This window comes from Schistocerca americana, chromosome 6 (genome assembly GCF_021461395.2).
Source record: "Schistocerca americana isolate TAMUIC-IGC-003095 chromosome 6, iqSchAmer2.1, whole genome shotgun sequence".
Lineage (NCBI taxonomy): Eukaryota > Metazoa > Arthropoda > Insecta > Orthoptera > Acrididae > Schistocerca > Schistocerca americana.
In genome coordinates this window covers 8,327,880-8,346,851 of record NC_060124.1, presented here as the reverse complement: position 1 = coordinate 8,346,851, position 18,972 = coordinate 8,327,880, and the positions used below count along the sequence as shown (strand labels likewise).

At 42.2% G+C, this 18,972-nt stretch overlaps 1 protein-coding gene across 8 annotated transcripts in view; it reads right to left on the bottom strand.

Moving 5' to 3' along the window:
* Positions 1 to 17,082, bottom strand: part of LOC124619641 (ATPase family protein 2 homolog) — a 77,264-nt gene extending 60,182 nt beyond the window's left edge. The window contains exons 1-3 of one of the 8 annotated variants that reach the window (XM_047146164.1): positions 16,791 to 17,082; positions 12,010 to 12,221; positions 10,074 to 10,259 (exon numbers count right to left, since the gene is read on the bottom strand). In XM_047146164.1, the coding sequence (XP_047002120.1) occupies positions 10,074 to 10,259; positions 12,010 to 12,202 (379 nt within the window). In that variant the 5' untranslated portion in view covers positions 12,203 to 12,221; positions 16,791 to 17,082. Of the gene's footprint in view, positions 1 to 10,073; positions 10,260 to 12,009; positions 12,248 to 16,790 lie in introns of all 8 variants that reach the window. The other 7 variants (XM_047146166.1, XM_047146167.1, XM_047146165.1 and 4 more) reach the window with 7 other exon arrangements.
* Between the last annotated feature and the right edge of the window lie 1,890 nt (positions 17,083 to 18,972).

Genomic DNA, 18,972 nt, shown 5'->3' with positions numbered 1-18,972 from the left:
TAAATACGCTGTCTGTTGTCGAGGCGATGTGTCAAGACTCATGCAACAATAAGACTCACTGGCTGAGCGAGAGGCAGGTGCTTAAATACTCTATCGGGGACACCGCTATTGGCTGCTGGAACCACGTGTTCCACTGTGGCGCCCTCACTTTAAATGTGGCTTACAACGCGATGGCGCAGAGACTTCTAGGGGTCTTCAACATCTATTATGTCTGGTGGGGATTCAAATTCCGCAGCGCGCTGTACCAGATCCCTCCCCCCCCTGAAACTTGCACGTAGGGGCAGAAATGCCACAGACGGTGCCGAGGTGGGCGGCAGTGGGGAGAGGAGCCGAGCTCATCAACCACTATTGACGGGGAGGGAGGGACACCCGAGGTATCCATGACAGCTGATCCAGAGTCCAGGGTGGGAGAGGGAGCCGCCAATCCACTCGGGGGTGGAAAGGAGCAGCGGCAGGCCCAAGGGGAGATGGCAACCAGGGGAGGGGTGGGGGGGCCAGGGATGGTGACTCGAGGACCACATCCGCACCCGAAGGAAGTAGGGGAAGAGGCGGCAGCGCGAGTCCCAAAGGGGCACGCGGGCGGAGTTGATTATGATGGCGGTGCTCCATCCCTTTCGACGTCTGCACCAACATCACATGTCGCCTATGGGCCGCGACGACAGTGGCGGGTCTCCAACCCACCTTGCACCCATATCGCAGGCCCACACGGCCGTGCCAGCGGCATACCTCTGCGAGGGCCGGGAGGCGGATGGTGTCAGCAAATGGAGCAGGGTCCGCGGCTGTCACCCATGAAGGAGCTTTACTGGACTGCATCCGTCAATTGGCATGGTGCAATAGGTGCTAAAAACCGGGTGAGGGCCGACGTGGTTGGGGATGTGTCGACCACCTTTGTCAACTGGTGTTTAAAAGTGCGGACAAGCGTCTCTGCCGCACCATTGGACGAAGGGTGGAAAGGGGGCTACGGATATGTTTGATACCGTTGGCCTGACAGAATTCGTGGAAGGAGGATGCCGTGAATTTCGGACCATTTTTGGAGACCAAAATGTGTGGCAGGCCCTCAGTGGCGAGAACCTGGGCCAGGGCTGTGAGTGTAGCCTCCGTGGTGGTGACTGCCATGTGGACAACATATGGGTATTTGGAGTAGGCATCAACGATGAGTAATCACATGGACCCCAAAAACAGGCCCACAAAAATCGATATGGATGTGATCTCAGGGTCGGCGAGGCACTGGCGAGGGTGTAAATGACTGAGGGGGGGGGGGCCTTGCCTGGTGACACGCACAGACAGTACACCCATACACCCACAGATCTGGCGCTCAGCATCGCCATCGATGCCGGGCCTATACATGTGCCGGTGAGCCAAAACTTTCATACAGGACATACCCTAGTGCCCGCGGTGTAACAAACAGCACCTGAAGCCACAATTCCAGAGGGATGACCACCCGATGGGCATCCAACTCCGTAGCCAACAGAAGGACATCATCGATCATGGAGAGCCTGTGGGACAGGTGGCACCAGGGACTGAAATCAGACCGCATCCGACAAGTAACATAGGAGGGCCACCCGTGGACCACGTATTGGAGAACCTGCTGCAAGACAGGGTCACGGCGGGTAGCCGCAGCAATGTGAGCAGCCATAAGAGGCAGACCGTCCAGCGCACCCTGGTGGGTGGAGTCAATGTGACAGCAGAGGACCTCCTGTTGGTCAAAGGCAGGATCGAGGCCTGCTGGGAGACGTGACAAAGCGTCCGTGTTAGCTAGCATGGTGGGCGGTGGGCTTATACCGGCTGGTGTAAGCATAATTACGTAAAAACAATGCCCAGTGCTGGAGACGTTGAGCTGTCTGCTCTGGAAGGTGAGAGTGGGGACCAAAAAGTGTAACGAAGGGTTTATGGTCCGTCAGTAGGGTGAACTTCGCCCCAAAGAGAGAGGTGTGAAATTTTTGGACGGCGAACGCGATCGCCAGGGCCTCCTATTCAATCAGGGAGTAGTTCCATTGTACTTGGGTCAACGTCCTAAGAGGCATAAGCGATGGGCTGTTCGGAGCCATCGGCATCCTGGTGCACAAGGATGGCCCCAATGCCATATGCCGATGCATCAGCCGCCACAACCAAAGGGCGGTCCGGACAGAAGGAAGTAAGGCAAGGGGAGGACTTCAGCATCGCCTTTAAATGGAGAAAAGCATGGTCACAGGCAGGAGTTCAATCAAAAGGTACCCCTTTGTGACGCAAGTGATTGAGGGTTCAAGCAACGGAGGCAGCCTGGGGCAAGAACTTTAAGTAATAATTAACCTTGCCCAAAAACACCTGGAGTTCAGATAGGTCCTCGGGAAGAGGAAGTGCCTCAATCGCTGTGACATTATAACCTGAAGGGTGAATGCCATCTTTGCTAACCCAGTGGCCTAAGTATTCCACTTCCAGTTGAAAAAAACAACACTTGTCCAGTCGACAGCATAAACCAGCAGATAGAAGAGGTTGAAATAAGGCGCTGAGGTTTTGCAAATGTTCCTGGCGGGAATGCCCGGTGACCAAGATATCATCCAGATAATTCACACAGGCGGGGATAAGCTGTGGAATCTGCTCCAGGAATCACTGGAAAATGACCGGCACTGAAGAGACAACAAAGGGAAAGCGCTTGTACTTACACAATCCGAAAGGCATGTTGATAACCGTGATGTTCTGAGAGTTAGTATCCAAGGACAACTGGTGGTATGACTCAGCCAGGTCAATCTTTGAAAAATACTCTCCACCGGCAAGCTTGGTGAGAAGGTCTTCCTGTCAGGGAAGGAAATAAGTGTCAACGAGGGACTGAGCATTGACTGTAGCGCCGAACTGTAGCGCCGAAGTCCCCACACAGTCGAAGGGACCCACTGGGTTTCCATATGACCACTGGTGGCGTCGCCCAGTCACTGTAAGTTACAGGCTCCAGAACGCCAATGGCCTGGAGCCAATCAAGTTCCTGCTTGACCGCCGGCCGTAAGGCCACCGGAAGGGGCCGGGCCCGGAAAACATGAGGCTGTGCATCCAGCCGTAGGGTGATGTGCGCCTGAAAGCCGGAAGCACGTCTGAGACCCGTTGCAAATGACAACGCAAATGTGCAGCACAGATCGTCCAAGTCCTGAAAAGGAACAGCCGGGGAAACAACCTTAACTTCGTCGGAAATTGAAAAGCTAAACAGTTGAAATGCATCCAGGCCAAAAATTTTCGAAGCCAACAGATGGTCGACGACAAAGAGGGTAAGGAGCCAGGGAACACGCTTGTACGTCTTACGGATGACGAACTGCCGACGAAGGGGAATGGAACTGTCTCTGTAGGCAACCAAACGGCGAGAGGGAGGTGACAACTCAGGAGAGCCCAGCCGGGTATATGTTGCCATATTAATCAGGGAGATGGTGGCCCCGGTGTCGACCTGAAAACAGACATCCTCAGTGAAAAGGCGGAGCATGAGAAAAAGCTTCCGTGCAGACAGGTCATCCTGTGGGATGACTGACTGGAGAGCATGGACTGTATCTTGAGGCCCAGGAGGGGCAGGACTGGAGCGAGTCGAGTGTCTACGACAAACCGATCAGATGTGGCCCTCCTCGTTACGCAGCATGCATGTTTTCCAGCGGTGGGGACAATCAGCCCGTGAATGTGCAGTAAAGCAATGTGGGCCAGATGGAAGAGGGCCATGCAACCGGAGGCACCAATGCCATAGAGACATCGGACAACGAGGGGTCCTGGCAGTGCTCGCCTCTGTCGGCCGGGCCACGTCGACGTCATTAGGGCGGAACCCGTCGTGCCACCACGATCGCCGCCACGTGCGGTTGTGCCATAAGACGCTCGTTAGCCGCTTGAGCAATTTCAAAGGAGTGGGCAATGCGGAGAATCTCTTCCAAGGAGGGATTGTCGAGTTTCAAGGCCGCAGTACAGACCTCAGGATTGGGAGCCAGCTGAACGACCACATCCCGGGTCAGGGTGTCCGCATACAAAGCCTTACACTGCTGATTGGTGCACGTAAAATCACATCGATGGCTGAGATCTTGCAATTCCATGGCCCAGGAATGATACGATTGACCAGGCTGTTTATGGTACTGGTGGAACTCCAGCCGCAAGGTGACCACATGGTGGCACTGCGAATAATAGTTTGTCAGCAAAAGGCATATCTCCTGTAAAGAGAGAGCCACATGATCAGAAAACGGTGCCAACTTGCTGAGAAGGAAGAACATGTCTGGGGAGGCCCAAGACAAAAAACAACGACTGCTGCAATGAATCGTCCGTGACTTGAAAAGCCATGAAATGTTGTTTTAGACGATATAAGTAGGTTTCCCAGTCCTCTTTAGCGTCATTAAAGGGTGGAAACGACAGCAGACATAGGAAAGCATCGGACAGCAAAGGACTCACAAGCTGTTGTGGTAATGCATCCCAGGCATCGACTTTGTCCATTAGTAACTGCAGCGACTGTTGTAAGATGTCTAACTGGAGCTGCTGCTGCTGCATGAGCTGCTGCTGTTGCTCCAGAAAACAGACCAACTTTGCCTCCATGCTACAAAATTCCGGAATGGTTGCAGTTACAACAGGTTACAACATCTTTGGCGGCGGGTGGTCGAGAAAGCGCGGCGGGACCAAAGGGAGAGCGGCCCGCGAACAAACAAATGAACGGAAAGGATGGACATGAAACAATGACAGACGATGGAGAGAGACCTTATGACGACAACACGCAAGAAGCAATGAAGTGACAGAGACAACCAAACGAACCCAAGACGTCCACTAGTAATGAGAACAAACAACGGTAAACACGCTGTCTGTTGTCGAGGCGATGTGTCAAGACTCATGCAACAATAAGACTCACTGGCTGAGCGAGAGGCAGGCACTTAAATACTCTATCGGGGGTACTGCTATTGGCCGCTGGAACCACATGTTCCACTGTGGCACCCTAACTCCAAATGTGGGCCAGGACGCGTGCGCCACCACACCCTATGGCACGGTGGTGTAGAGACCTCTAGGGGTCTTCAACATCCATGACATTTGGCAAGGATTCAAATTCCACAGCTCGCAGTACCAGACTAATAATGACATAAGGTTGAAACTGGTAATGCCCAGCAAATCAAATCTTTGCAACTGGAACTAACCTTCTTCCTTGAAGTTTCTATGGTTCCTAAGAACACCCCATTCATTATGAAGAAGATTCTAATAATATATGCTCTGATTTCCATCGTAATTTACAGTGATTCCCAATTTACTGCTTCGTGTCTAGTGCCAGCTTCTTGATGATCTTCACATCTGAAGCCCATTCTGTAAACTGCATAAAGAGGCAAAGTCTACAAGGGACTTATTTATGGGAACTGTATTATGATTGTATAAATTACAGTTCATCTGATACCGAGTTTTATTATTAGCCCCAAAATCCCATTAAGGAACAAATTTCCTAGGATATGAGGGTAAGAATTCCACAATTCTTAATGAGAAGTCAGCAAGACATATTACTTCATCACACAATATTTTTATTGTTCACTTTTGCTGAACAGATAATTTATTTACTTTACCTGTATTACTCAAGAACATGCTACAATGGAACAACCTGGAGTGACAGTTTGCAAAATAAGCATTAACATATCTCTTCACATCAACACAGCAAGAGATCCTATTAGCAGCCAAACAACCTGAACTGAATTTCCTGATTAGTCCATTTATGTGTCAATTCTGTTTCAGATTCTTATTCAACTGAACACTTTTACAACAGTGTTTGATATAGCATATGATAATTGATGCTTATTTCTATTGCCAAAAACTCATTGTACTCATTTGAAATTGTGTAATACAAAAAACACCACAACAGTAACAAATAATCAGTTTCCTGTGAACCAATTATAGGTCTCCTCAGCTGTCACCTGGTCTCTGTCTGATGTGGTTGATTAACATTACAGTTAGCTCTTTGCCTTCACAAATGTCTGCTTGTGCCTGTGTATGTGTGGTTGGATATGGGTGTGTGTGCGAGTGTATACCTGTCCTTTTTTCCCCCTAAGGTAAGTCTTTCCGTTCCCGGGATTGGAATGACTCCTTACCCTCTCCCTTAAAACCCACATCCTTTCGTCTTTCCCTCTCCTTCCCTCTTTCCTGATGAAGCAGCCGTTGGTTGGGAAAGCTAGAATTTTGTGTGTATGATTGTGTTTGTTTGTGTGTCTATCGACCTGCCAGTGCTTTCGTATGGTAAGTCACATCATCTTTGTTTTTAGATATAAATTTGTAAGTACTTTGACATGTCCTATACTCTTGCAAAAAGAGATCTACAGATGAATAAAGCTACTACTACTATCACGTTAGGCTTTAATTTTACAATATTCTGTTAGCTTAATGTGTAACAAATGTGCTGCACTAAATTTATTGCTGCCACTCTTGGTTCCCACCTGTTAGAGGTGGGCAAGCTGAGACAAGTTCATTATCACCTATCACAACAAGAGAGGTGACACACGAAGAACAATATGTGGCTAACGAATATTCAACTGAGGCCTATACAGTGTTACAGGAGGTCTATGGTGAGCCTACTCTTTCCTACAGACCAGCTCAGAGATGTTTTAAATTGCTTGAAGAGGGGATACAATCAACTTCAAAGGAAGGTGGACCCAGCATTACAGATACTGCTCTTACTGAAGAAAATGGCAGAGAACGTATGAATGGCAGCTAGCCCTAAACATACTAAAATATAAGTTAATGCCTATGAGGAGGAAAAACAAACCCCTAATGTTCGGGTACAGTGTTAGCAGTGTCATACTTAACAGAGCCATGTTGTTTAAATACCTGGGAGTAATGTTGCAAAGCAATATGAAATGAAATGAGCATGAGAGGATTGTGGCAGGGAAGGCGAATGGTCAACTTAGGATCATTCAGAGAATTTGAGGAAAAATGTGGTTCATCTGTAAAGGACACTAGTGTAACCTATTCTTGGGTACTGTTCAAGTGTTTGGAATCCTTACCAGGCATTCTTTTCAAGAAATACTATTGAGATAATTTAGAGAACTGGCATTTTAAGCTGACTACAGAAAAATTCTACTCCCAACAACATACATTTCACGTAAGGACCATGAAAATAAGGTACAAGAATTTAGGGCTCATATGGAGGCTTATAGACAATTGTTTTTCACTCATTCTATCTGTGAGTGGAACAGGTAAGGAAATGACTGGTAGTCACATAGGGTAACTTCCGCCATGCACCGTACAGTGGCTTGTGGAATATGAATGTAGATGTAGACAAAAATCAACAGTTTTGGTGTCACTGTAAGAGAGAATGGATTAATTACATTACAAACATCATCTGAAATACTGAAAATTTCATTAGGCACCACCCACATGTTGCTGGCAGGAAATTTACACACGAGACGTGTTGTGCACGGTGGGTTCCAAGACTGCTGATTCATGAGCAAAAGGATATTTGTGTGCAGGTCTGCATGCAGTTGAGGTTGTTGTTGGAGGAAGATCCAGAATTTCTTTTATAGATGATCTGTGTTGATGATAATTGGGTACATCATTTTGATCCTGAGAGCAAACAGCACAGCTCAATGTACAAATCTTCTTTCCTCTCATATTTTACATCACAATGATTTTGTTATGCGGCAGATTAATTGCACTTTTTTCCAAGTTCCTCCAACCTATCCCTCTTCCCTCCATAAGAAAGGAACACACAAAAATTCTGAAAGCTAGGTAAACCTCTTTTCAGTTTTTAATTGTTACTATTCATGGGAGCAATACCTGTAGTACCTGTAATGTTAACTTATGTAGTTAATTACTGGCAAACCATTCTGTCTTCTTGTAAAAATAAGTATTAAGTAATAATTACATAGATGGACATTTCTGCATTTGTGGCATCTCCCAGAAGTATCTACAATGACTGAATTTGTCAATTCTTTTCCACCTGACTTCATAATATTTTGTTTGTTCAGTACATTCAGAGATGAAGGATATTCTCTTAAACATGATAGCACATTCGAATGTCCAGCAAAAGTCAATACTAAAGTAAATACACTTAACTTTTTTTTTCAGGAAAGTGAAAACAAAAAGCTTACCACTCTTAGGATCCTTTATCTGTTACTTCTCACTTCTTTCACATCTAGTAATGTTTGTTAACATGGAAGATGCCAAGCTGCATTGTGGTTGAGAGACCCCTTGTAATTGGCTGAATAATTCAGTTCAAAGGTGAGAGAAACACAAGGGCATACCATCTCCAACAGGCCTGTGTCTAGCAAATCACCCTATTTTCAAACCAACTTTCAGGTTGATGATAGCTTATCTTTACCTTACATCACTACTCAATATCATACCTTATAAGAAAAAGTAGCCATATCAAGTTATTTTATGCCAAAGTAGCACTCATGCATCTCCATCTCAATGGAGGATGGCCATTCAATAAAGGGCAGTGAGAGTGGGAAAAATCATATCATTCACTATAAGAGTACACATTGCCAGGGTCGCACTTAGTGGACGTAGAACAGTAATTGCAGACTAAGAGGCTGCAGCACGCTTTTTGAAGCTTTCAAAAGGAGGAGCAACCACTTGGAACTGTACAGGGTCTTATTCCTCGAAAATAATGTGCATCATTGCATGGTGGTGACAGCACAGTGATTCCATGGGAAATTGTGATTCCAAACACTTTTATAGATTACAGTACAGATCTGTCAAAATGTGATTTTTTGTTTCTTCACAAAATGAAGAGAGATAACCAGTGAGGATCACTGTAGGCACAGAAGCACACATGTGAACCCTCAGTAATGTTTAAGATCCCATCAATAAGAAAATCATTAGTGATATATGTAAAGCATTACACTATTTAGAGAAGACATGCCTAAATTCCTGGGAATAACATATTGCATTGTGATAACTTCCAGAGATAGAACCATTTAGATGATGAGATACAAAGAGAGGTAGGAAAGGTAGAAGAACTTACAATGTTCAAATATCTATAGGTTGGAAATATGCCATTATGGATTGTGCAGGGTGAACACCAATAAAACCGACAAACTGCAGGGATGGATTCCTGACTGTAACTGGAGGATAAAAGGTCCCGTGAACATGTGTCCAGAAATTGACGGTGTGTGTGCAATGACAAAAAATCATCCAGGAACACAGTAAAGAGCTGCACTGCACCCACGTCATAACAGATGTTCAAAGCGGCCTCCTTTGGATTGCAGGTGACAGGAATAGTAGCGGCTGTCATGCAGCATACACATAATCATACTTTGGCTTACACCATGTGGGTGAGTCACTTGTCCAGAGCTTGTAGTAGGGTTCACCTCAATATCCTGTAGATCCTGGTTCTCCAAATATGGTGTACACACAGTCTGCCTCCCTGCACATCCATCTGTCTGAAAGGACCCAAGACCACACAAACATTCAAAAAGAGCTTGAAACGTTGTGTGATGGGGTTTGTGTCTGTGAGGGTACTTGTTTTGGTATAGCCATGCTGCCTCTCATCCGTCTCCATCTGCTTCTCCGTTCACAGACACCATCTTGGCTCGTTCCCGTCATGAATGCAGGACCGTTCTGCTGCTTACTGTACGCCGTCTCAATCACACAACCCGCAACACGCAAGGTTAGTTCGAATGGCTCTAAGCACTATGGGACTGAACATCTGAGGTCATCAGTCCCCTAGACTTAGAACTACTTAAACCTAACTAAGCTAAGGACATCACACACATCCATGTCCGAGGCAGGATTAGAACCTGCGACCGTAGCAGCCTTGTGGTTCCAGAGTGAAGCACCTAGAACCACTCAACCACAGTGGCAACACACAAGGAACCCACAACACATGGTCAGAGGAAATGTTATTCCTCAGCACCATCTACTGTAGCAATGATGTGTTCCCAGACACAAGGTCATCGGACTCTTTTCCTCCATTACCAGTCAGAAATGTATCCCTGCAGTTAGTCAGTTTTATTAATGTTCATCCTGTATTTGAAACAAATAATAGAATGTTATACATTTTACAGTGTAGGTGCCATTTTACACATAAAATAAGATTGTTGCTGGAAATATTATTCCATCTTGTTAAATGAACAAATAAAGTAGTTTTAAATTATATGAAGAAAATAAAATTTTCTATATACCTTCTTTTATCATTAAAACTGATGTTACAGACTTTTCTGAAGTAGGCCAGGCAATTTTCACAGCAGAATTCCCTTTTGAACTGATAATTACTGGATCACCAATCACCATACCACAAATCTGAAGAGCAGACTGTGACAGAAGTACTAATTTCTCACGTTCCTGAGAGGGCAAATTTTTCAACGATTCTGTAACAAAATGCATCCAACATAGCTGATTTTCTCTATATTCCTATTGTATCATGCTAAATATAAAATGACATCTCTAGCAAATATTACATTTGTATCTAGGTTTATTAAGAACTTAAACAACCACTTCCCCACCCGTTGCAGACACTGAGTAGCTAATAGGTATGCAAAGCAATATGATGAACATAGTTAACTCTCTAGAAGATTCAAGAAACTTTTCTGGTTTTACGTGCATAAATACACATCACATCATTCAATGGATACATAACGAGGATCTATCTCAAACTGACAGTCATTAGACATAAATGGTTGTTAAAGTATAGCAGTAGATCATGGAGTTGGCCAGACTCTGGTCATGCTCAGATGCTAGTCTACTCTGTTTTGACATATGAAATTACACAACTATAATTACTGAGAGCCCCATCGAATAAGACTCTGATGTCACCAAGTAATATTTGATTACTGTAGTAACTTCCAATGAGCATGTTAGTCTCCAACAGCAGCAATGGATCACATTGCAAGGTGCCCCTTCATCTCATTATAAACTCTTACTGAATAAATGTCATACATTGTATATACACATCAAGCTAATCTTTCTCAAGTGATCAGAGAATTCTAAGCTACCTGTCCCTTTATCCTCTCACTTCTACCCCTTTTACCAATGATTACAAGGAATCCTTCCATCCCGTCATCACCAGACTCCAACAGTATAGGATGTTAAATGCTAATGGTTGTAGTAGCATATCTGCTACTGACAAAGCTGGGCAATGGCATCAGGTAATTATAGGCAATATTCAGCACATACATCAACTTTTATGAATAAATATAAAAATAAAAGTAAAGATGTTAACGTATTTTTAATGAAGCACATTTACAGGCCAGATTGGATGCCGCAGTAAAAAAAAAAAAAAAAATAAAAAAAAAAAAATAAAAAAAAAATACAATTACAATAAAAAGCAATAGCCCATCCACATGAATTTCCCATATTTCCCATCACAATATTTCCCCAAATTTCAACAGTTCAAACATTTCAAATTACACATAATTTGCTTTTATTACAAAATGGCAACTATGCCACATTCATTGAGAGCAGTGATGCCCGCAATTTTTATTACTGGGACATTTTCAAACATCAGCTTCCTTTTAACAATGTGATAAAGTATTCAAATTAATGATATGAATTAATAGAGGGAAACATTCCACATGGGAAAAATATACCTAAAAACAAAGATGTGCGGATGGATATGAGTGTGTGTGCGAGTGTATACCTGTCCTTTTTCCCCCTAAGGTAAGTCTTTCCGCTCCCGGGATTGGAATGACTCCTTACCCACTCCCTTAAAACCCACATCCTTTCGTCTTTCCCTCTCCTTCCCTCTTTCCTGATGAGGCAACAGTTTGTTGCGAAAGCTTGAATTTTGTGTGTATGTTTGTGTTTGTTTGTGTGTCTATCGACGTGCCAGCACTTTCGTTTGGTAAGTCACATCATCTTTGTTTTTAGGTATATGATAAAGTATTCATTTACTTATTATTGGTTCAGGTAGTATTTTCCCATAAATATCATGCCAGTCTCCACACATGAATGCAAATATCACACTTGAAGAACTCTTGAGTGTTGATTCCATGGAAACCTCAAATTTCCTATTGATTTCTCTAAGCTATAAAGCAGAAGGTATATGATCTCCACACACTCTGGCACCAACTGCCATTAAAGTAAGTGACAGTGAATATTTTCATTCTCATTGCAACTTACCAACTGATGGCAACTGTTCCAGTGTGCTATACAAAACACCATCCATAATGTAAGCATGATTCCATGCTTCTGGTGCCTGAGGGCACGATCCATTTAGATGTGTAGCATGATCCTTTTGAGATATAACTGCCTGGCAAACTTCACATTTCTCCCACAGAGATGTAGACTTTCTAGTGGCAGATTTGCGCGACATACTCGATACCTAAAATAGCCTTTTAAATTAGGCCCAAGGAAGTCTCTACAGAAATCAGTTAAGCACAGTTCAATTTTATACTTTACATGCTAATTGCAAGAAAAGACAGAATAAACACAGTATATGTTACAAAAAGTTATTAACAGAAAACTTTTTATTGTTTTGTGTTTTCAGATTATCTGAAAGCCCAATAAGGCAACTGAAATAGGTCTTACACAGAAATTTAATTTTTGTTCTGACTGAGCAACAAAGACATTTAAAGTAAATGATAAACTTTACTTCTACTTCCTCAGTCATAGGTTCATATTGCGACTCTACATCCATCTTTTTGTCCATCACTTCATCTGAGTACTATTCTCATATCTCCTCTATCTACAGCCATTATCTTACTATTTTTACATAGTGTACAGTCTATGTGATCACTCATCTTTTTAAATTCATAAATGGATTATTGCTTAGCTGTTAGCTGTATTTGGTACAGGCCTCACATACTTCAGTAATAATCACGGATGAATTGTACAAGTGTTTTGCAAGCAATCTACTTTGTGGATGGAATCTTCCTAGTATCCGACCACTGAACTGGTTTGCAAGCGGCTCTATGTATGACTGAGCCTAGGTATTCTAACGAATGAAATAAAAACTGGTTTTTATTAATAAAGAAATAGTGTCAAGACAGTGTTCATTCATTCATTTCTGAGAAATGGTGTCAATTATGAACTAGGCTATATGTTTGTTCCATTTCCTACGCCTACAAATTGCAGAGCTGATCAAATGCATCTGTGCCTCACTGATGTTATAATCATGGGGGACTATGTTTTCTTAATTTTGTTGAGTGCAGAATTTTACATTTCTGAACATTTAAAGGAAGTGGCCAATCTGTGTACATACTCACTAGACATATCTGCATCATTTGTTAAAATTCTGAGCTTGTTATTAATATTGCCCATAATGTCACTAAAACACAACATGAAAATCAAGTGTCCCAACAAAACTCCCTCTGGCACATCTAAAGTTACTTCTAAATCTCGATCCAAGATAACATGTTGTGTCCTCCCTAACAACAAATCCTCAGTCCAGTCACAAACTTTGCTTGACAGCCCATACACGTGTACTTTTGATAATAAACACTGGTGTTGTACTTAGGCAAATACTGCATCTAATTGACTGCCATGATCCATGGTTCACTGCATGTCATGTGAGAACAGCATGTGTTGGTTTTTGTGGGAAAGATGTGTTTAGAATCCATGCTGGAGGTTATTCTGTTCGAGTCACCTCATTTTGTTTTGGCTTGACTATGTTCAAAGATTCTAAAACAGATGGTTATCAACAATACTGGATGCTAGTTTTGTGGATCAGTCCTGCAACCCATCTATTACATGAGTGTTATCTGTGCTTTCTTCCAATTACTGGGCACAGTTTTTCTGTTTGTGGGATCTACAGTATACTGCATTATGGTCAAAAGGGGAGTGGTAGCTACCTCAACCATCTGCACAAAAATGCACTTCAGTTCCCACAGAATGTGCAACCACCCCAGTTTCATCAAGCAACACCATCTCCAACCAGCTATTAGCTCTACAACCTGACACTAGACTGTCATTAAATAAGTACATCCACATGGACAAAAAATGCTGATATAACTCCAAGAAAAAGACAGGAAATTTTAATTTCACAATCTCTTTTCACTTTAAACTTAACTTTGCTCCAGTCTTTAGAAAAAAGAATTTTGTGTGTCACAGGATGTCAAAGGACAACTATCTACTTCAGACGAGTGTTCACCCTCATTCTTCTCCTGCTCTACTTTCCCTCGTTTCAAGCTACTCCATGGAACCTTAGTCATAGCAGTCATAAGGTGAACTTGATTCACTACTTTGGATAAGAATGGAGGTAGCTGCTATCTTGCACATGCATGCTGTCACAGTAATAAAGGGTGACATTTAACAGAAAAATGTTTTTCCAAAGCTACCTTGGTGTTGAGCTACATCTCACGGAAACTCTCATCCATGTAAAATCAACCGATAAACAATCATACATCCACATCAATGGCTCTGACCACTTCCACACTATTATAACAGCCACTTTCCTGAAGCTTTGGCATTCATGGCCAACATATCTGGCACAAAATCAAATTTCTTAACACTCATACAACAGCCTCTCCCAGGCTTTCCTCTCCCATAAATATACCACAGATCATGTGAAAAAACAATTCTATCTTTTAGCATTCCCCTCTTACATTCCAACAAAAACAGCTCCAATTTCCCAAACACTCGGAAGCACTCCCTAGTCTTCCAGTGCTACTCAGATCTCAAATGCCTCAATATGTTACACTGCCAAGCCCATGTCTTTCTCAAACCAATCCCTGAAAATGAGATAATCTCTCCCTTTCTCTCACTTCCCATCTTCTACCTAACCCATGTAACACCTTTGTCCAATCATATAACATTCACAAGCAACTACCATGTCTCACAATTTATACCCCTGTAAGTGTTCCCACTGTAAAATCTCCCCCAAGCACTCACCCACTGCTACTTACTCCAGACCTATCACTGATGAATTCCACAAAAACCAGGGTAGAGCATCATGTCAAACCACATATGTTATTCACCAACTAACATGTATTCACTGTATGGCTTGATATATAGGACTGATCACTATTAAACTGGCTGAGCATATGAATGAACACGTAACTTTCCCCCTTAGGACAACCAGTACAAAAAAGTAAAACCTACAGATTGACTCGAGGGAACAACGTGCTTGTTACACCAAAAGGGTCATTTGGATACTAACACCCAGTACTAGCTTCCCTGAACTTTGATTATATAAAATTGCTCTTCAATACATCCTCCCAATCCTCCACCAACCACAACTCAAACAGCCCCACCAAGTTTCCCCAACTGGTAGATTATTTTTTTATTGGTAGTTTTTCTTTATTAACCTTATAACCTTTTTATCTGCATCCATCTCTCTCTCTCTGTGTTTTGAGTATGCCCTGCACCCTGCTTTTTTTGTGACAAAGTTATGGGGAAGAACCACAATTCTGATGGATAGTTAGTCTAATAAGTGAGAGGCAAGTGAGTTTTGCAAATGAAAGCAAAGGCGAGCTATCAAACATCTTTCCATTCACTGGAAAATGTTGCAATCATACAGTGACTTGTCTTTGGCAAAACAATGCATTCTAACTACTTTTGAAAAAATTCATGTTCACACAAAAATTCTATTTCATATTTGCAAATTCACAACATAAAACAAGATTTTATTCAGTTTTCTTATATTTTTAGCACATTCATGGTTGTGAGAATGATAAGTCTGAAGCATGTACTAACTGTTCGAAAGTCTCTTAGAGGGTAGCGATACACAGAAGTCGACCTCCATCAATGAGTGGTCAGCATGGCTGAAAGCCATGTGAGGGGCTCGTGTTCGATTTCTGGTTGGGTCAGACACTTCCTCCACTCGGGGACTGGGCGTTGTGTTGTCAATGCCATCAACACCCACGTCGCCAAAGTGGCATCAAATAGAAAGTCTTGCATTAGGTGGCCGAACTCCCCAACAGAGGAGTCCTGGCCAAAATATGCCATATACACATTTTTATAGTAACTACTTGCTGCAATGTTCATACTAACAAATGTGCACTATAAAAACAACACTGGTACAATTAATCTGTGAACAGTGAGCAGATGACATTCAAGTCAAAGTTAGTGCAATACTCCAGAAATGGGCTTTAGCGGCCACTAACACAATCCAGTATTGCTGTCATATGCAAGGTCCTAGTGGACAAGGTATCCTGCCGCATTCCACAAACATGTTATGAAGAATCAAGCACCAGTGTTGTGTGGATTATTGTAACTGGGTCTTGAACATTGTAATGTTAGTGTTGATAGGGCTGAAGGGAAGGGAGAGGACAAAATGTGACAAGCTTAACCCTTCTATACAATGGGCAGATCACTGTCTAGTCACCTCATACCCTAGTTCCTTAAAACACTGTGAGGAGGTTTGGAATTTAATTCAGGACATTGGCACAAGTGATGATCATGAATTTACTGCAAACAGATCTTTTGGCAACTGACATGTCATCATCAATGGCTGACGAAGACAACAGATTGCTAATTGAAAAAATAATATATATATAACATCACGTAGGAAGTTACAGTGCGGAGATTATAATTTGGTACAGTCATGACGTTACCACAAGAAGCAACAAAATAATTAGTTAGGAAATACTGAACCTGCTGATTTCGTGCTTCAGCACAGCACTACACTCTTGAGGATCAACCCGTAGCCCAAGGTGAAAACCAAACAAATAAGTTAAAAAAGGGAAATAGAAAATTATGTCAATCTATATCTGTATTATGATAACTAATGAAAATGGTTGTGAAGGAGTCTTTATTTCATGGTACTATAATAGCCTATAAAAATAGAACTGAGGTATTAGGAGACATAAAAAACTAATTTTTAAGAAACGGCGTGAGTAAAAATAGGTTCCTTGAGGGGGAAGGACAACGATGAATATTCTTCACGAATTTGGAACATAGTAAATAATCTATGGGCACCTGAAGCACAGAAAACGGAACACATGACGCAGTAGGCACCTCACGGATTCGTTCCAGTTACGATAACACAACGCAAAGGCACTTACAGTTTATTCACAGTTTGTTTGGATGGGATTTATAAAAGTTCTAACATCACTCATCATTGAACTGAAAGACTTATGGCTTAAAACTCCAAAACTAATCAGACGCACTTGACATCCCACTCGCACGTGTTTTTGTTTACAATTTACATCTTTCGAGGATTTCACGTAAACACAATCGACCAAAGTTTGTACACACGTGCAGACCAAGGATTTTAGAAAAATAGCGCAGACGCGGATCTTCACGCAATAGAGGTGATGCCACTCCACTGGCGCCCCCGAAATTGGATGTGGAAACACCCAGATTTTGGTAGAGTCGTTCGACTTTTTGCCAAACGCTAAAATTTTAAATAGTTTTAGCTTTGTGTCATCACTGCCCTTCTGGCAAATTCGTACTGGTCGTCATGCCACGTGAAAATATTCCACAATGCGTTTCAAATGGTGGCATTCACACAGGCTGCCGTCACGTCACTTAATTTCAAGGTTTCTCTGGTAAAAAGTTTTAACTGTGTGTTTGTCTGCTAACATCGGAAATTAACTTATTTTCGCCGCGCTCACTCATTTTATAATAGTTTATTTTGTTCTTTTGTGTCTTCTTTATCTAATATTTTTTTTGTCCTCGGCGTTGTGGCAAACTGCAAATGTTCCATGGCGCCTGGGTATATTTTTCATTGAGCGTTCTTCGAAAAGCGAAGTCAGATACATGTAAGAACAAAAACTGTTTAGGTTTTACAATAGCAGATCAGAGCTGACAATTTTATATAAATAAGAATAGAAGCCGATGAAATAATTTTTAAAACTAATATTTTAAGAGAAAAATTCCCTCTAATGAAGGAGAAAAGTACAGTTGTTATGATGTTATTGGTTACTTAATAAAGAAACGTAATGGATAAGATAAACAGGCGCTATTTGTTCCCTTATAAATATTGTTTAAACTGTTTCTATTTATGTATTAAGATAGAAAAAAATGATGCTTTGTTGTTTCACTCCTCAGCACTTTAACACACAAAGCTGATGGAGGTCAGACGTTATACAGTTAGCTTTGGCCATTAACCTATGTGTCCCCACTCTTGTGTACATGCAACACAAAGTTTTCAGCAATTTATTGTTTTTACGAGGTGTTAAATTAAATGTGAAATATGCAAAACATTGACAGAGAACTTGCGAATGCTTTTTGGCACATGCATAGTGCCTTGTGTATAATAAGTTCACTGTGATAGCATTTGGTGGAATTAAACTTCGCATTGTATGTACACAATATTGCAAAGAAATGCATTAATAAACTTTATTGCTGTTAAGGCCCAACCAAAAGTAACAATCTATCTGCTCAGATGTCTGTGCACATCACATCCGCACAGACAGATTATTGTGAATGAACAGGAGATCTGCACAGATATGAGATATGCGAAAATCTGGTCGTTGGAGTTGGGGGTTTGAGCGAAATTTTTCAGATCAGTGGGTTCAAATCACATCTGCATAGACAAGCTGGACAGGAGATAGCCGCAAATCTGACGCGCCAAACGTGTTTGAGTTAGCTGTTTGTTCATGCTTGTGATTCTCGTATGTGTGTGCATACTGAAAAGTGAATTTTAAAGTGGCAGATACACATCAGTGCCTTCATTGCCGCATTTATCGAAATGTGTGGGAGTCATAGGTGCTAATGGAAAATTTAGAGTAGGGAATACAGTAATAGAGATATGAAGGCAGTTGTTTGTACTTTTTTCATAGAAAAATTACGAGCGTTTGTCCCTACAGCAAACAGAGAAGCGGAAATAAAAATATAAATTTGATTCAGACTAGTTACTGCAAAAGGTTTAAGCAAAGAAACAAAATTTATTTGATCTGTGCTGGCAGATACTTTAACTCAGTATTGTCCTATGCCATAATCATATGTGACAGGGTGGCAAAAAAAAGTAGGACTGGCCATGTATATAAGACTATACTGCGTTTCAAACATGTCTAAAACTGTAAAAATATTTACTGTAGGTAACCTGTTAGAACTGAGGTGCCAGTACAGTATTACTTGTCTTCACGAACTTATTCTTCAGGAGAGTGTATGTAAATACCTTTGCATGTGTTATGTATGATTTCTTTCTTGTTTCGAAACTGCAGTAGAAAATTCTAGATTCTTTTAGTTCCTTCCTGG